Source organism: Podarcis erhardii (assembly GCF_964252035.2).
Source record: "Podarcis erhardii genome assembly, chromosome: 3".
In the NCBI taxonomy this organism is placed as follows: Eukaryota; Metazoa; Chordata; class Lepidosauria; order Squamata; family Lacertidae; genus Podarcis; species Podarcis erhardii.
Genome location: NC_138507.1, coordinates 89,760,803 through 89,788,261, shown reverse-complemented (window position 1 = coordinate 89,788,261; position 27,459 = coordinate 89,760,803). Strand labels below are relative to the sequence as shown.

The 27,459-nt window shown below is 44.6% G+C and overlaps 1 protein-coding gene across 2 annotated transcripts; it reads right to left on the bottom strand.

Moving 5' to 3' along the window:
• Nucleotides 1-27,254, bottom strand: FOSL2 (FOS like 2, AP-1 transcription factor subunit). Of its 2 annotated transcripts, none has more exons than XM_081854215.1 (4): nt 26,249-27,254; nt 14,123-14,377; nt 8,886-8,993; nt 1-7,735 (listed from the first exon to the last, which is right to left on the bottom strand). In XM_081854215.1, exons 1-4 carry the CDS (start codon nt 26,345-26,347, stop codon nt 7,226-7,228), a joined length of 972 nt encoding a protein of 323 aa, XP_081710341.1. In that variant the 5' UTR covers nt 26,348-27,254; the 3' UTR covers nt 1-7,225. The 2 variants fall into 2 exon arrangements, with proteins under 2 accessions (XP_081710341.1, XP_081710342.1); XM_081854216.1 differs by lacking the exon at nt 26,249-27,254 and adding an exon at nt 25,652-25,901.
• Between the last annotated feature and the right edge of the window lie 205 nt (nt 27,255-27,459).

Below are 27,459 nucleotides of genomic sequence, written 5' to 3'. Positions count from 1 at the left end.
TTTTAATGACTTCAAAGGATATCTTTTAATGACTTCAACCAAAGAGAGAGAAGAACTCCAGTTAGCTCTCACTATACAAAAAAGGTGTCCGCAGTGCCATGAAAGCGTAATTTACAAGTGTTTGAACTTGCAGGTTGGGGGTAGTGAACACATTCAATCATCACGAAAAGGGAGCAATGACAGGCATGGAATGGTATCAAGATGGGGTGGGGGAAAGGAAGGGCGAGAGAAAGTAAAAACGGTAATATTTAAGACAAGATATATAAAACCTTCATTCATTTCATTCTAGATTGATTTTTTTTGTACTTTACAAAATGGTACTACTCCATTAAAACTGAAAAGCATGGCCATTATTTTCATACGTTCTTTCGTAGCAGCAAGCTTTTTCCAACCAGCTTTCATATAATTATTCTTGACATCTTTTTTTTTTAGTGCAAATATTGTAGGCCTGTATATAGCAAGGAAAGGTGCGAGAAGATGACCGTTCAGCCAAGCTTCTCTGCCATGGGAAGATCTATGCAAAAGATCAGAGAAAAGGGATTCCAATTCAGTAATTTTAAATTCCACTCCACGAATTAAGCAACGGAGGGAAAAAACTTACTTTTCTGTGTGGAAGAGAAATATAATGGCACACCCAAAAATTTACTGATCTCTGTGAATTTGCACAAATAAGATCACTGAGAACCGTTTCCTCTACCAGTGTTATCATCAGTATAGATACAAACATCTAACAGGAGTGCATTTAGGATCAGAGTCATGTAAACAGAGAGAGGTCCAGGCCCTTTTATCTTCAGGAATCTTAAAGCATTCTTCCATTTTACGCTATTAAACTACCTTGTGAATAAAGATACACTCTTCTCTTACCAATGTTACTTTGTGGACTACACAGTAGAATCTATATATACACAGACACAACACTTTATCCGCTCACTGAGCAAATACAAACCTGTTGTCTATTTTCTACACATAATTTCATATTCCCCTCCCCCCCACAACAAATAGCCACAAACAAGAAAGTGGACCAACCTTTTAATTGTACGAAATGGGAAAGGGAGGAGAGTCATTTCATAGGACAGAAAAAAAGTTTTGATTCATCTCTTGTACCTAGAAATAGTTCGTCTGGCCTCACCTATTACTATTTGCAGAGGATTGAGTATGCTTCTTTAGAAAGAAGTTTTCTTTATACAAAACAATTTTTTTAAAAAAGGATTTCCACCCTGCTCAATTTAGTGGTTCCCATTTCTCTCGTCCCGCTTGCAGAGAGGCACAAACGCATTTGCTTTCTTCTATTCTTCTGGCTTTTGATTTTGCAAGGGTCCCAGAACACATGCGGTTTGATCTTCTTGCAGCTTTCCCTTCTGTTGACGTGATTTTCTTCCCAATTGAGTAAGCAGAGTAGGCAAGCAGTGATGTGCCTTAAAAAGCAGGCAACTGGAGTTGTTACTTAAGTTATGTGATCATATATACGATCACCTCAACAGGATTTGTACTTAATGGGAAAAGTCCAAATTTGTTAGTTCACAAATTAGTGAGCTAACATGCCCTAGGAATAATCTAAGGGCTTCATTTCTGCAATCGTTGTGGCAGCAACTCTCTAAGTTTCAGATAGAGGCTTGGCCAGAGACCCACTGAGCTATAGCCTTTGCCCTTAAAAAACAAACACAACAAAAATTTGCCTGTGTTTTGATGCACACCACTCGATACCTATAGCTTACTTAAGAAAGAATTCGTGCAAATGAAAGCTTATAGCAGGCTTGGAAAGTAAGATGCTTGGGCACCACCATTTTTGAAAATTACAAAAATCCTGCATGTAATTTTAGAAGACACAGCACAAAGCAGGGCAGAGCCAACTCAACAGAAAATGACACAACTGAATTGGGGGAAATCCATAAACCCAAGATTGTAAGTCCAAGTCATCTACTTTATAAAAGAAAAAAACAAAACAGCATTTTTAAAAGTCAGCAAGGGAAGGGGGATAAAGTTGTTTTTAAAATACAGATTTGAGGCAGAGAAAAAGATGTAAACATTTTTTATATAAATATAAATAACAAAACAAACATGGGATCATTTGTGCCCTCTCTTAAAATATTTGACCCACTCTAATGACTGAAAATACTTCTGGGAGTGTGTGTGTGTGTGTTGAAAAAAATGTTGCAGAATTTCATTTTGGCATTAAAAAACAGGAACACACGTTTGAGGGATGTTAAATTAAATGGTGGGCAGATTTGCTGGAGCAGACACAAAAAGTGTTTGCCTGCCAATAAATAAATGTGAAAGCAATGAGTACTTTTAGGATTAAGGCCAAGCAGAATATAAAAGCAGCACATTGCTAGGTTCAAATGAACTTAATAGATCGATTAATTTTTTTTTTTAAAGGTGGTGGAGGAAATCTATTGACACCAACATGATGGCGCCAGCTCCTGTTCTATCACAAGCACATTGCTGACTTAAGAGCACAATCCCTTAAAAGACTGTGGTCATCCTATATCTACATCACTCAGGCTAAGACAAAACACTTTGAAATGGAACAGAGCTCCAAAGCCACAATTCTTGCTGGACTGCACTCTAAACTGAATGGAAAGGAAAAGTTCAAACATTAGAAGCTGGAATGGATAGGAAGCAGGAATTTTAAAGAGAGTTAGTGTTGGGACACAAATATATTTTCCTTTTGAACAAAGGTGCTAGGTTTTCCCAAAAGTATGGCAAATTAACGAGTAAAGACATCCGTAATAATCAAGATGCATGCAAAAAACAAGTAGGGAAATGTTTCCTAGATCAGAGCGCAATCTGTTCCAGGCTTCACCTACAAAACATCTCTAGTCTCTTTTCCACAGTAAAGCCATCACTGGGACATGGGGCTTCATAATGTCTACAGCTGGGATGTCATCCATTCTGCCAAGACATAGTTGAGATGCCATCCATCTGGATGTACTTCTGTAGTGCTCCTGACTAAATTAATCCCACCAGGGTGTCATCTGCGGGTTGACATGCCAAGACTAAAACCCAGATCTGTCTCTATCATCCTGTAGGACCAAGAAGAAGTGGAAGCATTAATCAAGAAGAAGTCTCCAAGAGGCCCGAAAGCCACTGCTCATGCCTTGCAAGGATTAAACTGGAGTTTCATCTGGGCAGCTTTAGGAAATAAGTGCGATATAACCCCTTCAGATGTACAAATTTATAAGAGAAGATGAAAAGCAGAATCTGAAGCTAAAACTGGATTCACACAGCAAAACATGCCTGAATCAACTGTAAGACTCAGATGCACAGGAATATCTGCCACAAAATTACCCTAGTAAGTTCCTTTGTGGAGGAGAATGGTGGCAAGACACGCTTCTGGCCAGCAGAAAGGGTGAAGGTGAGCCACAGCTCACCAGGGAACCTTATTCAAGTGATAAATATATATATATAAACCCATAGGTATAAGACAAGCAACACTTAGGCTGGGTACACACCATACATTCAAAGCACCATACTTCTCCCCAAAGAAGCCAGGCAATGGTATTTTGTGCCTCAAAGAGCTACAATTTCCAATGCCCTTAACAAAATACAGTTCCCAGGAGTCTTTGGAGGAGGGGGAGGAGTCATGTGCTCTAAATGTATATGGCATGTACACGGCCACACACTAAAGTTGCCTGAGGACAGATCTGAGGTCAACAACAGGAAGCAGTTCAGAGACCACTTTTCTAATTGCTTCCAGCTATAAACCCAGATCTTTCCCAAGGCAAACTCTGAAAAATGGAACTCTTCCACAAACCTTGCCTACCACCTTTATTACTTGTCACAAAACCAACAAGTCCTAAGTCCTGCCTCTCCTATTTTTTTACAACTTAGAAAACAAGCTGGAGCAAAAAGCCCTGCCAACCCTTGAATTTTCTTTAGTCCTCTCCAGGTTTTCTGTGAACAGGCTTTGTGCCCTTTGCCCAGAGTTAGCTATCAAACTGCTGCAGCAGCAGCACCACTCAAACCAACCAACAAATGGCAGCCTCACATATAAGCCTGCATATGTGCCCAAGGCACCTTCATGTGCACTTGGATAGTACTGGGAATTTCAGAGAATGCTCTTTCTTTTCTGCTAATAGTTACAAGCCTGGAAGAGAAGATGCCTCCGTCGCATTCAAACCTTTTCTTTTCCAAGAATTTCTAAGACGGACATGAAGCCTGGGTCAATCTGACCCAGTGCAGTTAAATGGGCTAGCAACATGTGATTTTTTTTAAAAAATGTTCTTCGCCTGCTGAGACAAGCAGTATTTCAGAGAACACATCAGTGATTTTAGTGAAAGGTATATTGTGCTTTTTTAAAAAAATGCTACAGTCAGATGATGCAGTTTTCTGCTCTCTGTTATGCTTAGAATATTTTCTTTTACATGATGCTTAGAACCAGGAACACTAGTCCTCAGAGTAGGCTCACTGTCGTTAATGGCCATGGCTAGCCCAGGTTCATTCATTTCTAAGAGGTCTACTCTGAATAGCATTTGCCCTGAATACAAGCCTGAGTCTCTTCCAGTGGCACTGTCTAAAAAGGGAAATGTCAGAAGAAAAATGCCTGGATGTTAATATCTTGAACAAAATGCCTCTCATGTATAGTTTTGCTTTTAAATATGAAGAGTTACTACCACGACTCTCATTTACTCTGAGTTTAAGAGACTGTGCGATTGAAGTGCAGCTTAGTATTAAAGGCCGGATCCACAAAATGGATATGCGGTTTGTGCTGTCATCCAAAACCCAAAACTGTGGCTTTCCTTTCTGCAAAGAGAAGCTTGAAAATATGTAGGTAATGCCTGGGGAACTTTTAAGAGGACAGAAGGGCTCTAAGCGCAACTGCCGGTGGACAGAGGTAGGTTTTTTTTAGCGCTTTGCATAGCTCTTTTCTCCTCCCCATGGCCAGCACAGGCAATATAAATAATGCGAATTTCAAAATTATACTCAAATATGTGCATGCTTGATTCAGGTTACAGAATTTGGCTTCTTCTCATTGTAGCTGTTATTAAGTATGGCTTTGATTTATTCTGACTAGCCAGAAGATAGCCTAGGACAGTGGTTCTCAAACTTTTTGAGGGGATGGACTTGAAAATTGCTGGTGGTCTCACCAGACTACTTAATAAACTTCTTTTGTTCTACAAAGCAAAGCAATGCATAACCTTGCATTTTTTCTGAGCACCGTTCTGTGAAGTCATGTATCCTTGTTGGTCAGTGTTTTCAGTGGGCAACATGAATGCAGCTTGTGGGCTGCCAGCAGCCTGTGAAGCACAGTTTGAGAACCTCTGGCCTTTCACAATGATGACATGCAAGCAGCTGACCTAACACTATGGCTGATATCCAGATGCATTAAAAAAACCAACAGCCAGTCAATGGGAGTTGAGTCACTGACTTCATTGGAAACACTCAAAATACTTAAGCAAATTCCCCAGCTGTTAAGGCAGAGTCTCAAGGAAGGCAGCGATGCTCACCAATGGAGTTAGCATGGCTTGAAGAGATTCCCCCAGGTGAGAAAGCTGGTCTCCAAAGAGCACAGTGAAATCATGTATCCATCTGCCATCTTGCCTAATAAATCCTGAGGTCAAATGAAAACAAAAATGATAGTGGAAACCTGCAAACATAAATATGCTCATGACAGGAACCCCAGTTAGCTTGGGCTAAACGGGATGTTCTCTATACAAAAGAAAGCCTTAAGCTAACAAGGGGAGAACCCAGCAAACTTCTCTCCAATTCAGCTCTGCAAACCCAAGCAGCTGCGCTGTTTTAAGTGCAATAGGATTTTGTCTAGGCACCACAGAAGATGCGAGAAAAAGCAAAGCCCGCTGCCCATTTCAGTAGTGAGCACAGGTTTTCAAACAGCCATATCCACCTGAATGTGCAGCAACAAGAGTGCAGCAGAGGACCATACTCAGGCACAAAAACAAATTCTCCGCTAATGTCTCCAGGACCAGAAAGGGAGCCAAGGAACTACAAGGCCTAAAGTCATCAAATTGCAACACACACAAACTTTGGCTAGGAACTGATGAGCGAAGCGCAACACACACACACACACAGAGAAAAGAATTATCCAAGGGAGCACCCAGCTTGCTTCCTGCACTTTTGCCCTCAGTAAATCCCTTTCCTGGACCAGCCACAAGAGAAGAACAGCAGCACTGCTGCACTGCAATGGTTCACAGAGCTGGGAGCTGATGGCTTTTGTTTGAGAGCAGCCCAGCATCTGAGTCAGGCGTGCCAGTGGGGAGGAGACATCACACTCAAGGTGGCTGGCAGCCAAGGGGAAAGGCAACGTGGGGTCCAGCCACCCTATTTGACAAAACGCCAACTACAGAACAACCCATGCCAGAGACAAAGGCTTAGTGGAAACTCACTCTGGCATCTCCCCAGTTCCCTTGGCACCAATCCTGGTCCACTGATGTGGAGGCATGTGGTAGTCATAGCTTTTGCAATGCACCAAGAAATAACGTGTTTATCTGCATACTCCAGTCTCTTTGGGGAAGACTCTTTTTTTTGTCAACAGAATATCCAACACTTGTTTCTTTCCATGCTACCCCACTTCCCCCAAAACAAAGGTGCTAGGAGTGTTGTTGTGGTGTTTTGTTTTTCTAAAGAACCATTTGGACCTGTTATTTTTTCCCTCTCTCAGCTCCGCACCATCTATTCCAAAAAGCCCACCCCCTCACCCAACAACAGCAAGAATCCCATGTAGGCAAATCCTAACATCAGCAGCGGTTTAATGACAATTGCCACAAGCCTTTTTTTTTTTTGTTAGAGTTTTCGAAATGTCATGGTATCCAATAGAAAGTAAAAAGGTGAAGGCCCAAATGAGATCAAACTAACTGGAATGTACTACTTAGCACAGAAGAGAACCTGGTTTTGCCAGTCCATTCGTCAGCAATGACAGGCGAACGGGCTAGCGATTTACTGAAGCTCACATCCGTTCGCACTAAACGTTGGATGGGGAGTTTGGCTCTCCCACCCACTTCTACACACGCACACACCATGTAGTCTAAGCACTTGGGTCCCAGTAATGCGACTTCTGCTTCCCCACCCGACTCCTATATGGCTTTACGTTTGTTCTGGTTCTTCCCGTCCCAGGAAGTTTCTATTTTCCTCTTCTTGCTTTTGCCGCCCTTGTGCTTGGTGGGAAAAAAGAAAAAAGTCATTGTGCTGGTCTTTTGATCTCAAAGGTGGGGTTTCCCCCTCCAGAGTAACTGAGTGGGGTGGGGTGGGGGGCAAAAGGGAAAAGGGGTTACAGTGCCAGCAGAGTCGGGGAGTTCAAGGAATCCGAGGACTGGTCGCCGCTGCTGCTGCTCCTCCGGTGAGCTTTGGAGCAAGACTCCGAGGGGGAGAGAGGAGACTCCTGGTCCAGCACGCTGGGGTAGGTGAAGACCAAGCTGGATGCTCCGGGGGTGATGGCGGGTGTCGAGGTCACCACAATGGGAGTGTTGAGCGGCTCTTCCCCGTAAAAGCCCCCTACGATGCTGATAGGTTTAATGACTGATCTCTGCCCTTTCTCGAGGTCAGAGGATGAGGAGGGGATCTCTTCTTCGACAGGCTCCTGCTTCACCACTACAGCATTGCTCACTCCAGTCCGGACGGTCTGGAGGCTGTGAGATGGCGGGGTTCGGCATTCCTCAGGGCTGATCTTGCACATGGGGCTGTGAGCCATCAGCATGAACCTCAGCTTCTCCTTCTCTTTCTCGAGTTCGGCGATCTCCTTCTGCAACACAGACTTCTCTTCCTCCAGCTCCTCAGTTTCCTACGGATCCAGGGGAAACAAGGTGATCAGCGACAGCAACAATAGCGGCTTGTACAGAGCCCAAACTAAAAAATACAACAAGGTGAGCACAGGTAGATAGATGGGGCTTAATATAAATATTTGTAAGTTACTGGTTTGAGGAATGCTGACTAGCCACTGAAGGACAGGATACATTTGGAAACAAAAATAAGTTTGGGCAACTGAGAATGTGGCACAAAAAACCTCTGCTGACTAATGCTTTCTCTCTCCCTTTCTTTTTAAGAAACAGGTGTTTTCAATATTCAGGTATCTTAACCCTCACATTTTTGGGGGGAGGGTGAGTCGCTGCAGCAAAGTGTTCAATCAAAATATAGAAGGCTCAGTATCCCTAAATATTGCACCTTAGTAATTCATTGCTGTGGATCTCTACCAGGAACAGTGAATGAACGTCTTCCACACTGATGAACACACTGCTTGGATAGGTACCAGATCGGTTAGAGAACAAGGTAGGAGCTAGCTGCCTCTCACACTTCCCTCAACATGTGGATGCAGCTACATCCTGAATCCGCTGCAAACTGGAGCCACTGCAGCATTTCTGATCCCAGCAGCTCTGCATGTGAAGAATGCTGAAGACAGCTCTCGTCTCCTGGCTGTCTAAAAGCTGACAGGGCCAGAACAGAGGACAGTAGAGAACAGTAGAAGAATTTGATGCTCAGAGGAACATGGTACCACTTCAATGCTTGCTGTGTCATCATGTGTAAACCCAGCAGGAAAGAACTGGGAGACCTGCCACATAGATCAAGGATCACCAACCTTTTTTGGGTCCATTTGCAAACTGGAGAAATGGTTGTGGGCACCACACACACACATCTACACCCCACAAGCTATTTTAATGGCTACAATAGAATACTTCTTTCAAGCCTAAATTCACCGGGGAGAGAAGGGGAGAAAGACCCTGGAGGCACACCTCTGAGAGCACATGTGTGCCACAAGTGTTATGTCGTCCCTGCACTACATCAACTTGTGTCAGGCCACTCCAAATTCCACGAGAAGATAAGCCCGCTGAAGAAGAGGGTCAGTATATTATGCAAATTTTATTAAACAGATCCATTCTAGACGGCCGAAAGTGAGCATTCTCAAAAAAAGAGACTTCTAAAGAGGGAATACATACTGCCTGAAGTTTCTCAGTCAGCTCTCGGCGTCTGTTACGGCATTTAGCAGCTGCTAGTTTGTTCCTCTCTCTCCTGATCCTTCTCTTCTCTTCTTCCTCAGGCGACAACTGTGGTCAAACAAGCAAAGAGAAAAAAACACAACACCATCAGATCACAGGTGGCAAAAGAAGAAAACTCATTTCCAAAGGATCAACCACAATGAGAAAGGAGTCACGTCTGGTGTACTCCACAGCATGTTCTTTGAACTCTCTGGGCATAGTCATATATCACATGTTTTAGTTATAAGATATGGAGTGGGGAACATGTGCCCCCCCCCCCTCCACCCCAGAATATGAGGTTGGATTCCACAACTTCCATTAGCCCCACTCAGCGGGTCAGAGGGAATCCAACAACATCTGTACATCACCAAGTTCACCATTGATGTTGCTGCAACATCATCTGAAGGGTGTTAGGTTTACTATCCCAGGCCCTGGAGACAAACCTATGTACCCTGTGGTAGACAGAGAAGAAAAAGCAACAGCTTCTGTACAGCACAGTGGTAGCTTGGGTTACATACGCTTCACGTTACAGATGCTTCAGGTTACAGACTCCACTAACCCAGAAATAGTACCTCAGGTTAAGAACTTTGCTTCAGGATGAGAATAGAAATCGTGCTCCGGCAGCACGGTGGCAGCAGGAGGCCCCATTAGCTAAAGTGGTGCTTCAGATTAAGAACAGTTTCAGGTTAAGAACAGACCTCCAGAACGAATTAAGTACTTAACCCGAGATACCACCGTATTACAAAGAAAATTCTCTAGAAAGAACCACTTGTGCCAGCCTCGGGGAGGGAGAGCCAAGGCTCAGACATGGGAGATGGATCAGCCAGTCTGGGCTGCGCTCGCCATGCCACAGCCACCACGGTTCCAGACACTGACTCAGGAAGCTGGCAGCCCTGAGCCTCTGAACCCCAAGGCAGGAGGAGCACTAGTCACAAAAGCAAACCCCTTAACAACTTCAAGGGAAAGTCAACCACAGAGGAAGAGCGAGCAAGGTGGTGGTGATTGAGGAGGAGCAAAGGGTGAAGAAACTTAAGAGGAAGATTGGGCAAGACGACAGTGAATCTGCAATCAAGGCCAAACACACGGCCGATTCTCTCCCAAAGTTGTTTCACAACGAGGGTGGTTTGTGAGGTAAAAGCATAGGAAGATGTTGCAAGCTTCTGTTTCTTGAAACAAACTATATGCCTCTTCCCTCTTGAAAAACAGTTGTTAACTTGAAGGTCAGGCGCCAAGGTCCTCAAGGGCAGGACAAATTGGAGAAGCCCGTATCAAATCAAAAAATAGGCTGCTTTGTTTGGTATCAAGAAGTACTTTTCACTCGCATCGCTTGGGATTTTCCATCATTAACACATTACGCTTTCCAAATCAGCCCAGCCCTAGAGAGAAGATGAAAGTCACAAAGGAATCAAAGATGGCCTCCGAGCGCATATACGGCTGTGAGGCAGCAGCTCATGTGGAGGCCAAAGCAATTACAATTCATAATGCTTTACTGTTCCTTTGATATGGCTTATGTATTTATTTAAACTGTTGCGCGAGTGTAACAAAAGCTCCAAGTGGTTTACAAGAAACATTAAAATTGTCAACGAAAAAAGTTAAAAACAAATAATGAAAAGCATTTATATAAAGCATTAGAATCAGCAGTAAACTAAGGGAGATTAAAACACATAAACATCTATGTGTCTGGATAGGCTGGCCTAAACAAAAAGTGTTTTAAGCAGGTGCGAAGAAGAATACAGTGAAGGTGCCTGCCTGATGTCAATAGGCAGGGAGTTCCAAAGCTTAGGTGCCACCACACAGAAAGAATGATTTCTTACAAGTGTGGAATGAGGACTGTGTGGCACAGTGCCAGATCAAAGCAGTCAAGTGGGCACATGGAGTAAGGTGAACCCACAAGATTTTTATTTATTTATTTTTTACTCTTATGGGTGCTTAATGCGTTTCAGTAGGTTGCACCAAGAGATTAAGTTGCAAGCCATCTTAATTTCTTCTGGTTTAAAGGAAATACTACAGAATACAATTAAGGTAGGGAACATTTATTGTTCTCTCGGATAGCTGTTGTGGTTAGGGTGTTGGATTAGAACCTAAGAGATGGGGAATTCAAATCCCCACTCGGCCTTGAAGCTCAGTGGGTGGCATTGGGGCAATCACAATCTTTCGGCCTAGCCTACCTCACAAGTTTGTTGTGAGGGTAAAACGTGGGGGAGGAAAACTATGAACACCACCTCGAGCTCCTTGGGAGGGGAAGATTGAGTATACAGTGGTGCCCTGCAAGACGAATGCCTCGCAAGACGAAAAACCCGCTAGACGAAAGGGTTTTCCGTTTTGGAGGCGCTTCGCAAGACGAATTTCCCTATGGGCTTGCTTCGCAAGACAAAAACGTCTTGCAAGTCTTGCGATTTCCCCCCCCCCACTTCCCCCCCTTTTTCTAAGCCGCTAATAGCCTTTTAGCCGCTAAGCCGCTAAGCCTTTAATAGCCGCTAAGCTGCTAAACCGCTAATAGCGCTAATCCACTAAGCCGCTAATAGGGTTGCTTCGCAAGACGAAAAAACCGCTAGACGAAGAGACTCGCGGAACGGATTCTTTTCGTCTTGTGAGGCACCACTGTAAATGCAATGAATAGGTAACTAAACTTGAAAATAAAACTATCACAACACCACTACAGCTTCCCAATTATAGGGAAGAGACAAAACTCCCACCTACAAAGCAAAGCAAGGGCCTGATTCTACCTATCCATTCTATAAAAGTGAACATAGAAGCAAAAATCTTGACTCCAGTGCAATAAAAGACTCAACTAGCATCTTTGCTACAGAGCTGGGAGGCCTCCTATCCAAAGCTGCAATGTTAGCTGACCAATGTTTTTCCCTTGTCCCTGTACCGTTTTTGCCCACAAAGGATCTGACAAGGGGCGAGGGGGGACACTCCCCAATAGTTAGCACCCTAAAGCCTCATTAACCACCCTTGAGTTGCAAACACTGGTATTTGGGGGCAGTTAATTGAGTTCAACCGGTGGGGGGGGTTGGGGGGGATGCACTGCTAAAGATCAACACCTGGAAGGTTAAAGCAAATCTATAGGATCAGGGTGATCTTTCTTTGCCTATATATGACCAGTGATCTCAAAAAAGCCCCTCAGATTGTATGCATCAAACACACAGTTTGGCAAAGGACGCTTCAAGTAGGACTACTCCAGAATAAAATGTTTTGATGACTGGGGATAAATGCAAACAAAACTGAGATCCATTAACTGACCTAACCTGTTGCATTTTATCAATATGATGGTAGCCCTGGAGACTCTGTAAGCTCGGACACCAGAGGCACGAACCCAAAGAAGACTCTACTCCATGAAAACATATGCTGTAGACTTGTGAGGGTTGTACCCAATGCTGCCATTCCCCTTGCACAACAGCCTTCCCCTTGTGCAACAGAACTTCCCCTTCTCTCCAGTCCCCCAGGCATCTTCAAAAATCTGTTCCAGAGATTTGAGGGACCCTCCAGAGCAGCTTGGGGGCAGGGGGATACAGCCCTTAGTTTTTAAGATTCCACAAGACTCTTTTGTTGCTTTTGCTGCAAAAGGCCAACAGTGCTACTCCCCTGGAAAGGGCAGCAACACTGATGGAGTAATCCCCCAAAATCAGGCAAAGCAGCCACAAATCCCACTCAGGCGCCTACAAAACCCAGAGCAGGCTACCCAACTCCAATAACAAGGTCTCATTTGCTTACATCTGCCGTCACTGAAGTGAAGCAAACCTCCTGGGCTCACGCAAATACCTTTTTCATGCAAATGCAGCCAAACAAACAGGGAGTCAAAAAGAGCTTAGCTGACAAGATCCTTGTCTGAGATTACTACAAAGGCACTCATGATGTTGATGGTGGAGGATTTAGCATTCAACTGGTAGCAGCAGCTAATCTCACCTAACCCTGAAGCTGTTTTCCACAGAAAAAAAGACTCTTATTATCATCTCTTGATAGGCGTGTGCTTTAAAGAAGAAACTGATCTCAAAACAGAAGGGTTCTGGATGAAACTGGAGAGAGCAGAAAGGGGCATAAGTGGAGAGAAGCAGCCTTGTCTCCTCTTCTTTGATTCATTTAAAAACAAGTATTGTTTTAAATATGTATTACGGAATTCACTTTGCCCCAAGATCTGGTGACAGGCAGCAGCTCAGACAGCTTTAAAGTGGGGATTAGACAAATTCAAGGAGAATAAGTCTATCAGTGTACACTAGTCATGATGGCTATGTGCTACCTCCAGAATCACTCTGAACACCACGATCCACTGCAAGAGAGAGGCCCATTGCCCTAATATCCTGCTTATGGGCTCCCCGGAGGCACATGGTTGGCCAGTGTGGGAATGAGGATGTCAGACTAGATAGGTATTTGGTCCAACAACAACTTCTTATCCTCTTAGGGTGGAATAAGCTCATGGCTGAACAGACTAAGGTGTAACGGTAACCTCAGCGTGGGTTACCACTTCCCCAGTTCTTCAGTTCAATCATATACCCCCAGGACCAGCAAAATAGAAAGGTGTTTAAAAACTAGCTCTGCTCCAGTAACTTTCCCTATTAAAGTATGCCAAACAAGAACTTGGCTTTAGGTTTCCAAATATACGTTCTGGTCAGGAAACCTTATTATTAACACAACAATACTGCCCAACGACATTTTGTGCTTATAAACTGTGTGTACAGGTCAGGGCTGTAATCAAAAGTGAAGTATCAAGTATGAAACACAGAAAACAATGAAGACTATCCAATAATAACTATCAGAATCTACTCATTCCAGCAGGACAGTCACTGGGGGAAATGCCACCAAAGCCTTCATAGAAATGGAAGCTGAAGGAAAAGACATCAAGCCACCCCAATGATTTAACTTGGAAGTCCTGACTGGTGGCAAGGTTTTACAGGTCGTCAATACTTCCCAGCCTTGTCCCAACAGCCCTTCATTGGAAATGACAGGGGATAAAGCAAGCATGTGCTCTAATGGTAATGACGGCTGCTTGCCATGGTTTTTTAGAACTCCCTAAATAGAAGTATCTGCCAGATGCAGCACTCTCAAAGTTAGCCATGGACACAAAGAGAAAGATGGGGTCACCAAAAACCCTTGGAGCATGAAGTTATTTGCCTTGGAAGCTCTGCATTCAGCTCTGAGAACTTGCAAGCACACGCAGCTAGCGGACTGCACAGTGTCATTTCAACCAGTGTACCTACCTGCTCATCTCTCCTCCTCCTGCCCACCGTGGTCCCAATGGTTTTAATGACACCCGGTCTCTGAAGAGCTGTGTGTCCAGTAACCGAGGACAGATTTGGCAGGCCATGGCTGTAGGGATGTGAGCGAGAGTAGGCACTTGGCATGGAGGTGATGACAGTGGGCTGCACCATCCACTGCAAGTCTTGGCTGGTGGTGATGGCGTTCAGGGTAGGAATAAAAGCGTTGCTCGATCCTGGCATATCTACCCGGAATTTCTAGAAGACGGGGAGAGAAAATCAGTAGAACCAGAATTAGTGGAATGTTAAGCAAGGTGGCAGGCGTGGCACACCAGCACAGAAGCAGGAGATGTTCTTTTGCCAAGCGAGACTTTGAGAACACCAAGCTCAGCAGCACTGACTGTTCTTGGGACACCTGGTGGGAGTCTCCTCCAGATGTTGTGGGATTCCAACTCCCAGGAGCCCCAGTGAGTGCAGCCAATGGCCAGGGATGTTGAGAACTGCAATGCAACAACATCTGGAGGGCAAGGTGTCTATTCTGACGGGCACTAGCTTGCTCTGCAGGTGCTCAAGCCAAGGTCTCTCTCAGTTCTGCTATGCAAGTTATTTTTAACTGAAGACGCTGGAAGATTAAACCCAGCAGCTTAATATATGCTGCATGTGCCCTGTCTGTGGGCTGTACTAAAACTCTAGAGAAGGAGTGAAGAACCTATAGCCCTCCAGACATTGCTGTAGCCCAACTCCCATCAGCTCCACTCAGCATGACCACTAAGTTGAGAGAAATTGCAAGTGCAAAAACATTTGGAGGGTCACGGGTTCCCCACCCTTGTCCCAAACTCGTTTCATTTACTGCCAGTTCATACAATTCCACCCCACCTGAACAGTCCAGAGTTGTGGCAAAACAACGCTATTTCACTCTACGTTGAAAGCTGCTATATTCAAAAGTCAGAGCATTGGTCCATCTAGTTCATGGGTTGGCAAACTAAGGCCTGTGGGCCGGATCAGGCCCAATTGCCCTCTAAATCTGGCCAGGGGACGGTCCGGGAATCGCCGCGTGGATTGCCATGCGTTCTTTTCCTCTCCCTCCCTCTCCCTCCCACGACGGTGGCACCTCCTCCCTCTCTCCTCCTGGCTTCTCCTCGCCCTGCCTAGAGGAGGAAAGGGGCTAGGCTTTGTTGGTGCCAGCCCCTCTCCAGAGCCCTTTCACGCGCCACTCATCGTCCCTCATTCATTCCCCCCCCCAAAACAAAAATATAGTCCAGCCCCCACAAGGTCTGGGGGACAGTGGACCTGCCCCCTGCTGAAAAAGTTTGAGGACCCCTGATCTAGTTCCACATTGGCCACTCTGACTCCCCAGGGTTTGAGGCAGAGGACACCCCCAGTTCTAACCTGGAGATGCAAAGGATTGAACCTAGAACCTTTGGCATGCAGGGCCAACAAGCTGGATCATCACTTGCAGGGCAATTTGCATAGAACAGAAGACTAGACACAGAAAGTTATTCACACTTTTGACCCCCATTTTACAAGCTGAAAAATTGAAAGGTTATTCCAAGAGCTGAGATACAAGACATGCGTTTATTTGGTTCCTTCATTCCACTAGGGATTATGAGTTTTAAAAATTACATCAACCACCTGACAATTTGTAGGAAATACATTTCAACCTGAAAATGAGATGGCACTGAGCATCAGGCAGTCAAAGTGTCTTGGGGACATGGCATACATATCCATTTTGAGTCATTTACCAAACTAATCCACTAACAGTGTAATCATGTACATGTGTACTTGGAAGCGTCACACAGAGTTCAGTGGGACTTATACCCAGATTAAGTGTTTCTTTTCTCACCAGTGTAGCCCTTTGCAACATTTCTAACGTCACTTGGAGCTTTTCTTTCAGGTCCAGGAACTCATAAATTGAATAAATAATACTAATTTGTTTCTGGCTTTTAACATGGAGGAATATTCAAAAATCTTAATCCCCACCCTACACAGTTGCGTTCCACCACAGCCTACCACCACATTCAATAAAATGTGAAGAAAGTAAAGGAGGGGGAAATAATCAGGAAATAAACCCACACAGGTTGGGCAAGACAAATGGGCAAGATTCTTGTTTGGGCATCTTCCATTCACTCCCTCACAAATTCTCAGCAGGCAGCCTGGCTACAGCCCAATCAATTTTCTTCCATTCCCAGGATGCAATGCAGCAAAGCAAAATGAGGAGTTGGCTCAGGGTGCTGCAGAACTACGCTAGCCTCAGAAGAGACATTGGCCTGAGATAAGGACTATCCCGCCCTGACCCATCACAAGAAACCTATGGCCACAGCTGCTTGGAAGGCAATGAGACAGCCAACCATGAAATAGTCCCTTTTTTGCATGCGAAGTGTAGATACACAAATTCCCTCGTGTGCCTAGCAAAGTCAGCAGTAACAACATATACTGTACTGTAGTCAGCGGCATGCCTACCACTTTAAATACCTTTCACAAAGAACTTAAGAGAGACACACCGCTTTCAGTATGACATTACTTTGCTGTTTATCAGATTTTTATCTGATTGCTGCTGCCTATTATTTATTTGTTGTGGTCTGAATGGTTAATTGTTGGGGGGTTTTTTCACTTCTATGTTGCAAGCTGCCTTATGAACCTGTTGGTGAGGCGTGGCAAATAAATAAATCTCTTTTAAAATACAAAGGTGGAGACTGTTTTCTGGTGCTTGTTTCACCAACATGACCATGGGTTTTGAGCTGAGAAACAGCTGTGCCTTCTGCTGGTACAACACACCCATTCTGGGATCACATGGAAGGAGTGTTTCTTTTTAAAATAATAAAAAAGAGAGTAGAATATAAAGATGCCTCCAGCTGCAGCAGATTTACGTGCCTATATTTTAATAATACCTTATAAAATGTGTTTTGGGATTCAGATCAGAAAAATTCCCTGCAGCTCTTTGCTCTGTCTAGACAAAACAAAACAGAAGCTTTTAAAAAGGCACTAGGTAATGATCTCCTGCAAAATAAAATATATAAAAAAGAAGCCTTGTACACCTTGTTTCCAGACTGAGGTAAATCCATCTGGATAGTTTACTGGCACCAAAACTCTGGAGGAATGGAAGCAACAAAACAAAACAATGGGCAGGCCCTGGAGGGGAAAATCTAAGAGAAGGAATGTTTTTGTCTAACAAGGGAGCCATTCAAGAAACATACAAAATGTTGGATTAGTTTTACAGGCCTATCATGTCCCGACCACTTGGGATTTTAGATCCATTAACTAAGAACCATTTGAAGTCCTTGAAAATCATCCACACTTTGGGCAGTGTAAGAACATCAAGGAGAGAAACCACCACCACAAAAACTAATTATGAGGACTTGCCTTGCAGGATCAGACCCAAGGTCCATCAGGACCACAGCTCTCACCTGCCCATTAAAGGCAGCAAGATATCCCTGGGAAAATAGTTCACAAGCAAGGCACAAGGGGGAACAATCCGCATGCTGTTTTGTTCCCCACCACATCCAGCAAAAGCACATAGCCACTGAACATGGAAGTTGTGTTTCTGATTATTGCAAAGAATATATACTCAAAGACTCTTTGAGAAAATGATGGCGAGCACACTGAAGAAAAACGAATGTTTTTGTATTCAGATTTCTGTACTTCCAACAGTATATGCATGTTATACTGAGAGACTACAACAATAGAAATTATTGATATGTGGAACCTATGTGGTTGATGGGAAGCCCAGTGAACTCAAATTTATTGGCCACAGCAAGGCAGTGTCTGTGCGAAAACTAGCAGTTTGTTCTCAGCTTTTGTGTCAGCCTCATACTTCCTGAAAGTAAATTGGGAGGGAAACCTGTTAATGATATTTTACAAATTACTTGTTATCTTCCAGCTGAACCTCTTTAACAGGTAAATGCCGACAGACTGTTCAGTGCCATACCATGATGTCTTTGCCAAAGAGACTTATCCTGCCAGATTTTGGGGAGGATGCAAGTTTCTCACTATTGTGACTGAGGTACAGAATCGTGGAGTTGGAAGGGACCCAAGGGCCATCTAGTCCAACCCCCTGCAATGCAGGAATCTCGGCTAAAGCATCCATGACAGACGGCCATCCCACCTCTCCTTAAAAACCTCCAAGGAAGGAGAGTCCACCACCTCCTGAGGGACACCATTCCACTCTCACACAGTTCTTCCTGCCAGAAAGTTTTTCCATATGTTTAGTTGGCATCTCCTTCCAAGCTGTGTAGCTACCCCTCGCATGCATGCTTTAAGATGAGTAACGGGTTGAACGATCCACACTGGAGCAATGTTCCCTCTCTGGCAATATCCTTCCTATTATCTAAGTGACTAATTAGAGGAGGAGTCCATATTTGACAGGTCATAATAAATTACAATGACCTCCAAGTCACCTAGATCAGGAGCCAGAAACAAACCTCTCCCAAACAACTAGAAGTTGGAAGTGGCGGAGGCTGGTTTACTACGGAAAATGGGGCATTGCCCCACCAACCTCAATCTGCCCTCAAGCCAAACCCTACCTGTCTGATTTCTTACTTACAACCACTCCAGGGCGTGGGCCCTGGCTGCCAACTTTCTGGGCCTCCTCCTCAGTCTCATTGTCGTCTTTGTAGAACCCAACAGGGTGGAGAAGGATGACAATACTAAAATGGAGTTGGCTCTGCCAGTTATGGGTTCTGACTCCACTCACTGTTGGCCTCCCCGCTTTCCAACCCACCAATCCCAATGGGTACCATGCACCACTGGATTGAAGACCAGCTCAACAGAAAGGCAGAAGTACAAGTTGCAATGATTGCTTACAGGTCTACTATGCATATACCAGCCGCTTACAACCATAGCTCTACTAGTAAGAGTAGACTTCCCCAACCATGACTGCCTTATGGAAGGGAATGGCAGACTTAGGCTTGTTGGACCAGCTTTGTTTCTTACTAGAACGCCAAGATCTATTAACCGGAGCGATGTGCAAAAAGACGCTTCATTCTGAGCCTAGGTATGTTTTCAATACCAGAACAGCTGAGTTACAAAATTACGTCTTGTCTTCATTTCAGCAGCCTATTTAGTGAGAGATAGCATATTTGTTGCTGCTACAGGTTAAACAATTAAGTGTCACAACCCCATGCGGATCTTCTGCAAATCACTCAAGAGATCTAGAAGTAGATCCTGAGCTACCTTCTACCCACTCCTCCGTGGCGGGACCTTTTTCAAGCCTGCTTATTGTACGACAGTCTGCTTCATCTACTTTTACCTTTAACGTAAATGACATCTTACCTACAAGGCTGTAGGCGGAAGAGAGCTTACACCTGTTTTACGGCACATAAATCCTTCACATACAATCACGGTGGTTAAAAAAAAAATGTATGCAATCTTTATGACAGTATTCTTGGATGTTCCTGTTTTCTCCTGTACCTCTGTAGGAAAAATGCCATATGTAAAGCTGCCTTGATGCATGGATAACACGTTAAATTAACACCTTATGCATTAAACTTGATCAAACCTTGAGCAGCCAATCTCCAAAATATTTTTCACTCAGAGGAGTACAAACAATCTAAAGTGGTCTGATCCAAGACTGCAGAAATGAAGGTCACCAAGGAGCCATAGTACCCAAGGCAAATAATGTCTACAAGAATGCAATGTGTAGAAATAAGGACTATCTACGTGGAGTGATAAACTCTTATGGTTCCTCGTTTCACAAATTTTGTTATTAATTGCCGCAGCATTTTCGGCACACAGAATGCTTCATCATGCTCTTATTTACCATCACGACAACTCTGTGAGGTTAGTTATCTGAAGGCCAGCCTATTAACCACAGGATGAATCAGAGCCTTCAAAATCAAATCACTCTCCTCATTGCATCACAACCGCCTCTCTTTTAGAAAGCTTTATTTATTTACTAAAAAGATCATTCTGTCACCAACAGAAATAGAACGAACCCACATAAATAGATCTCATGTTACCCATCGTTTTCCATATCAAAACAGAAATAACTAATTTGCAGCAAAATCTTATAATGGTATCAAATCTACAGCCTGTGGCCCTCCACATGGTTCTTGGGCTCCAATTCCCATCAGCGCCAGGCAACATGGCCAATTGTAAGGAATGATGGGAGTTTTAGTCAATCAACATCTGAAGCACAACAGGTTCTTCGCTCTTGCTCTACAAGGAACTGTCACAGTGGCTAGAAAAAGCTGGAATCAGAGAGCTGGAAGGGACCCTGAGGATCAGCCCCCCGCAATGAAGGAATATGCAGCTGTCTCATACGGGAATCGAACCTGCAGCCTTGGCACTATCAGCACCGCATTCTAACCAACTGAGCTACCCCCAGCAACAAAACTTAACATAGCCCAACCCCTTCCGATTCCCCTTGCCTTAATCTTGCAAGACAAGATAAGTAATCTCATCAATCCCAGTATGACATCCCATTCCTCACCCTGATTAAATCACGTGTTTTATTTTGTAACGAAGAAGAGAATAGTTCCCATCAGGGGAAAAGTGAGGTATAAATAAATACTTCTTATTACAGTATTCATTATTATTAGGTTAGAAAATGACATTTCCCTTGCTCTTAATTGCAGGGAAGGTGTAGAAATCTTCCAGATGCTGAACAGTGTGATCACTGACAGAAACCATGCAGAAATCTATTCTGACATTATCTTTCTTTCTTTCTTTCTTTCTTTCTTTCTTGTTATGGAGAGTTCTATCTGGAACAGGGCAAAGCAAGGGAAGCAGGCATGTCTTGGGAGCAAATGCCAAGCAACCTTCCTTCGCTAAGGACTTCTCTCAAACAATAGCAGACATGGAGGGTGTGACTTCCAGGCAAGCTTGAATTCAAAGACCCCTCATATGTTGTTGTTGTTGATGATGTTGATGATGATTAAATTTAAAGCTAAAATTAAGCAGGACATAAGGTTGCTGGCCCTGCAGCTGAAGGAAGGTAGGCAGTATGAGTGGTTGTGAGGACGGAGGCAGAAAGGGAACTGAAGAGCAACAGCTCTTTGCTGCACCACCTACAGCCACAGCTAAGAGAATATGGGTGGGGAAACACAATGGAGCACATGAATAAAAACCAAAAGAAGCTGATGAATGGCCTGATCAAATATTTTAGGCTTGACGACCATGAAAGGATACCGGGACAAAGAGTGAGTTGTATTCTAAGTGCACGTACAAACCATAAGCACACAGCCAGTTGAACTGATCAAGCAATTGACCAGTGTCATCTTCATCTTAGAAGCGAGGCAAGAGCTGCAGTAAATTCTGAAGAGCAGAATATACAACAACATGCAGCTTCGCAGAGGGAGCTAAACACTGAAGGAGAGCTTGGCATATTAATCTTGGGAAGTGGCGGACTGAGAATATGAACACACGTTCATCGGCAGTCTCGTTAAAGCGATCATTTGGGCCGCAAAGTACAGACAAGCCTTAAAAAGAAAACTCACTCTATCCATTTTCCCAAAGAAGATTCCCCACATTTACTGTAAGTGAGCAAATGATTTCTTTCCATTGTGTATCATCTCTGGAAATCTGTCTACGTGGAACAGCCTACAGAGGGCACCCAAGAGGCGTCTTTGGCTTCGACCTGGACACCGAGAGAGTCATTTCTCCTAAGTAAATAAATAAATAAGGTCTTTGATGTGTGTGGAATGTCACCGACTGGCACCACTGGCAAAGTTTTATATAGGACAGTTTAAAGCACACATAACCAAAAACAAAGAAGGTCCACAACTAGCTGATGTGAAAAAAAAACCTTACGCCTCACTTTGCCAGTAGGTTTCACACACATTACAGAAGTTGTAAGAAAGGCATTCTAGGGGGAAGAGAGGCAAGGCCAGCCAATGTAAACATGTTACGAAATATCGTATGTTTGTGTAACTTGATGAGATTGTGTAACGCCTCTCAGAGAAGCTGTAGGTTTAGCCTAGGATGGCACATAAGACATCTTCGAAAAGACCTAAGAAAATACCGATCGAGAAAAAAGAGGGAGGGGCACCCACAGGGAAATAGAGAGAGCGCAAAGACCCTTGATTTTACAGATTTCAGTTTCAACAGGAAATATTTCTCATTCTTCAAGTTCCAGCATCATTTCAGGCTAGACGCTGTACCAAAAGAGCTATCCCAAAAATGTAGCCAAATTGCATGGACCCTGTAAGAACTTGCATTCTGAAGGTCAAAAACCATTCCACAATAAATACCAGCGAGGTCCATTCAGGCAGCAAAGGAATGTCTGAATACCAAAGCAAAGCAACAATATCACTCCCTAGCTTGCTTGAAGATGGAGCCAACATGAAAATGCATTCCATCTCCTTCCCGAACAGACGCTATTAAAAACATTGAATGGAAATGGCTACATTAGAAGGCTACTGTGAATGTATTAGGAGATGGTTCCAGCACTTCGACAGCAGCATAGCACTGAATTAATTGTAGTTTGGCACAGCTCATGAAATGGCATTTAATTTGAGACAAGGAAAAGGAAATTCAAGCTAGAACAAAAGCTGAAGAGAGAAAAGAAGGGTGGGGCTGTTGTTGTTGTTGTTTTACTTCCAAACAGTAAATGATTGTGTCTCTATAAAGTAGAATTACCTGACAGTTTCCACTGGTTTTACATGGCAGCTGTAAACTAATGGCAGTCACAATTTCTGGACAACACAGCATGATTTACTGGGTACATGGCATAACATTTTATTATTCACTGCAAATACAATCCTTTTAATTGTGGCGTGCTCAAAACTAACCAATAGTTAAGTTGTGCTCAGTCAAGGACAGTCTTCTAACCCTTGTATAGCAGTTTCACCATTTAGAATATGTTTCTAATATGGTAGTTTCAAATTCAATGGAAGTGTAGTTATTTCAGCAAACTTACCATGGTCATAAAGGCCACTTTTATACTTGAGACTGTAGAAAACATACAGCTGTACTTACAATGAAACAACTAATTGGCCTTTGCTAATACAGCAGTATTATACAACCTGATTTCCAGAAATCTATGCAGCTGTGTTATCACAGTTGCAATCCAGAAATCCATCCAATTTGTGTGTAAAGTATTATTTGAATGAAAACTCAACTGGACTCAAGTTATCCATCAAGCTACTGCATCCTTGTACTTAACTTGTTTCTTAGAAGAAGGTCTACTGATTTCTGTAGTTTATGTATTTTCTACTCTAGAATATTGATGCCTCTTCATAATCCTGAAATGATTTGTTTGTTTGTTTTAACATGCTGACATGTTTAAGCCTGAAGATTATTGGGAGGGTGGAGAGAGAGAGAAAGAAGAGGACCTCAAAAACAGAGGAAAAAGGTATTTCAGCAGCCTTGCCAGCTTAGGACACTGGCAGAGCCCAGGAAAAACATATTTGCCTCCAGAGATATTGCTTTTTAAAAACTTGCTACTATTAAAAGAGAGAGAGAAAGAAATCACAATGAGAATAAAGTAGAACTGTATGCATTTAGTCAGTGTGAAAAACATGCTTAGTGTTTCATTTACTCATCTCAGAAAACTGAATACTTATTTGTGAAAGGGGGAGAAGGGTCAAATCTTTCTGAAGGAACTGAGGAGCCATGGGGGAGTGGGGGATAATACAATGTTCCTTTTGGTATGGACCTACAGAACCTTCCTCAAAGATCCTGGTTGCTGCCCCACACATTTTTCAATGTCTTCTGGGAAATCAGCTTAAACGATTAAAAACTGTCCCTCATTTTGCAAACAGAAATGAGTAAATAAAAGCACATTTAGACAAATGTATCTAATTCGTATAGCCTATCCCAACTTCAGCACTTGGAAAGAAACCAATTTTCCACATCTTTCTAGACCCTTTCCCAGGAAAGGGATCTAAAACGAAAAATACACAGATTTGTTTTCTTGTTTTCTACAGAGGGTCTTTCAAAATCACTGTAGCTTAATTCACAAACCCACTCGACTGAATCAAAGTGGATTTAAATCCAGATTGGTGGCTAGACCTGTTTCTTTGCATTTCTCAAGCAGCCCAATCTTCGGAAGATGTCTCTTAATTTAATGCCCTTGATCTGCCACCAAGCCTGCAAAATATGATTAAAACTCCATTTCAGGGTGTGGGGTCCAAACAGCTGGCTTGCCAATACATTTGTCTCTCACGAATGCATATAAATATGTAAATCCGGGCCTGTGACCAAGGAACATTGGAGAGATTCCTTTCATGTTCCATTTGCCATTTCTACACATGTGTGTGTGTTGCCAATAAGGAGATAAGGAACTGGAGGAAGTGAAAGAGCAACAGGTTAAAAGCAAATCTACCCAGAAAGTTATTGGATGTGCCACTCTTTCTCTCACTTTACATAATCCCAGCATCCTGCTTGTATAACCAAAGCCAAAGAAAGAGCTATTACTAAGGCGTACCCCTTCTCCACTGGGGTTCTCACTTCTGAAACCCCCTCAAAAATCCATTACAAACCATTTAGTTCATTCAGCTGTCACGGGCAAGGCACTCCATGTGTTCAGGTGATATTCAAGAAGTGATCAGGACCCCCCTATAGCCAAAAGCTTTTCTATTTTCCCAAGCCTACTGGATCTGAATCACATCAACCAGTGGGTAGGCTACAGATAAATATCCCCACACAAGGCTTCCTGGAATCCAAACCCACCACCTTTGAAAAGGTCGTTACAAAGAGAATTGTGCGGCTACATTTCCTTGAGGTCTTGGGGCAGAAGTAAAACCCAACAAAGTCAATTTAAACTAGGACGAAACTGCTGTTCACAAGCTGATCACTTCTTCAAGCTTTCCAGCAATGTAAAAAGGAAGGTTGTTTTGAGGATTGCAGCATAACTTTTTTATTTTTGGGTTGGTGGATGTCTTGAGTTATTTCCCCAGCATGCCCAGACAATGTGATTTTCTTCCACGTCCCTTTTTAGACTGTTTCCACTCCACCAGGAGTTTCAGCATTAACAACGTACAGCAAAGCCCAAGTCAGCCCCATTGACTTCAATGGAGTGTCCTCCCAGGTAAAGAGGTCTAGGATTGCATCCTGCATACGTCGGGCCCACACTTCCGGCAACTACTCACGGTTCCCCCTTTGTGCGCCTGTATTCCCCCCCCCCCCCAATTTCCTACTGAGACAAACATTGTGGCCACCCCACCCCGCTGCTCTCCTGCCAGTGCGCACGTAGAGCACTGCTGGCGAAGAGGCGCGCGTCTGGGGCACTCCAACTCCTCACACCCTTGCCCTGTGCCCCCCTTCACCTCTCTTCCCGACGTGCTCGGAAACACACCCCGGGCAGATACCTCTGCACGTTACCCCGAACTGCCACTAGGCAAAAGGCCATCTCCCCTTTGGGCCAAGAGGGTAGAGAGAAGACCCTCACCGGGATCTTAAGAGCGGCTGTGGGTTCCGTCCTCCCACTCCCATCCCCGTTTCCCCCGCACGTATGGAACCGGTCCCCAATTCAGTCCCGCACGCGCGCGCGCGCGGGGGTCTTCCTTCCTTCCAAGCGCACAGTTCCAGCAAAGGCATCCCCGGCTTGCAGAAGCAGCTCGGATCTGGTCCCCCGAGAGAAACCCCTGCGCTTACTTGTAGCCCCAATCGCCGCCTCGGCGGCCCCGCGTCGCAGCCCAGGCTGCCTCTCGGCTCCGGCGCCCTGGCGAGCTCGAAACTTCCAGCTCCGGCGCGGCTTTGCGCTCGCCCGCCCAAACTCTCGCAACAGCAGCAGCCGCCGCGCCGCCGCCGCCAAGCAGCCGCTTCCGCCTCCTTTTAAGGTGTCTCGGCGGCTGTTGGACTGGAGGCCAAAGGCGACGCGCCGCCGCCTCTCCTTCTTCGCCCTGCTCTGCGACTGAGGGAGAGGTCGGAGCGCGCTCGCAGGAGGTGGACTGGGGTGTGGTTAGTGAACTTTGCTGTTTGGTTAAGGAGCCAGGAGCCGGGGAGGTGGCGGCGGCGCTCGCTCGCTCGCCGGAAAGCGCAGGGAGAAGGGGGAAAGGACAAGGGGGGAGAAGAACAACTAGTATCAGGGACCTGGATTGCGCGAAATCACCTACGATCTCCGTATACGCAGAGCGAAAGGAAACCTGCTGAGATCACCCGAACTCCTCTTCCAGGTAAAATGCCCTCAGAGGCATTTCGAGATTTAAGAGGGAAAAGAATCGAGAGGGACCACTCCCCCCTCGCCCCTACCTGTTGAGCTGTGATGCTGTTGTAAGTTTCCGGGTGGCCTGGAGAACCGCTGCTGCCCCGGGAGGAGGTATCAAAGTTCCCTGGGAAATCCTGGTACATTGTCCGAGGTGAGAAATAAACTTTGAAATCTTAAAAAAAAACAAAAACCTGCGCACGCTGTTTGTTTGTTTTGTTCCTCAGTCCCTCCCTGTCTTGTTCGCTTCCGATCTTTTATTTACTGCCTTAGGATTTTCCAAATGCACTCAAGTGGATCTGGCAGGGTGTTGCTCCCCCCCTCCCTTTTCTCTATTTTAAGCAATGAAAAATAAGTCCTTTCCTGGTTTTTTGTTTCTTGCGACAGCAACTGTGGGAATTAAAAAATAAATCCAAAAAAACACCTCCGCATACAGTGCAAAAGGGGGAAAAAATGCACGCGCTCTAGAGGCAAATCATTGCCTCTCACGCGAGAATCAAAACAAAATACTTATTAAAAAAATAGTTTTCCAAATGCGACTTTTATTTCTACAGAAGAGAAAGCTTGATGTATCTCGTTTGCCTTCCTTCCAACTTCCTGTGGAGATCTCCCTACTGCTTTCAAAGCCGCGGTCGCCCGGTAGTTTTTAAATCAGGAGCATCTAAACCTCCTGTATAATTAAGCCCTACAGAAAAGTGCCAGCTTCCTGCTTCAACTGGACTGGATGGATGACTCAGCCCGGGATCGGAGGCTCCTGATCGTTAGTTGTTGCTGCTTAAAAACACTCCCCCGAATTATTGATCCCTTAACCCTTGATGCTGCCCTTCTCGGCCATAAAAGCGATCTTTCTTTCCCCCTCCTTCCCCCCCTCCCTCTCCTCTCTCTCTCTTTCTAGTATCCTTGTTCTCGGAGCTCCTTTACTCTCCCTGAATGAGTCAGTGCAATGGCATTAGTTCAAATCCACAGTCTTATTATTCCATCTCCCTGCCTCTAAAGAGCTGTACCATGTGGATTCGCAAACGTCAAACTCGCAGGCTCCTGGCCCCGCCCCGCCCCGCGGAGCCTCCCACTTGGCGGAGGAGGGAGAACAGGACCAGAGCGCGCTGTCCTTTCAGCCCCGCCGAGCCAAACCCAGCCCGGGCGGCTCCCCGCTCTCCTCGCCCCGTTTTCCGTCCCTGCGGAGGCGCAGCCCGGCCCGTTCGCCTGGCGGGCTCCATTTCCCGGCCGCGGCCTCCTCGTGTCACGTCCCCCGTCCCCT

Coding starts and splice junctions, on each gene's coding strand:
- FOSL2 (XM_081854215.1), bottom strand. CDS start 26,347: ATGTACCAGGATTTCCCAGGGAACTTTGATACCTCCTCCCGGGGCAGC. Junction 14,378..26,248: donor ACAGCATCACAGCTCAACAG/GTAGGGGCGAGG, acceptor CCCGTCTTCTAG/AAATTCCGGGTAGATATGCC. Junction 7,736..8,885: donor TGACTGAGAAACTTCAGGCA/GTATGTATTCCC, acceptor CTGGATCCGTAG/GAAACTGAGGAGCTGGAGGA.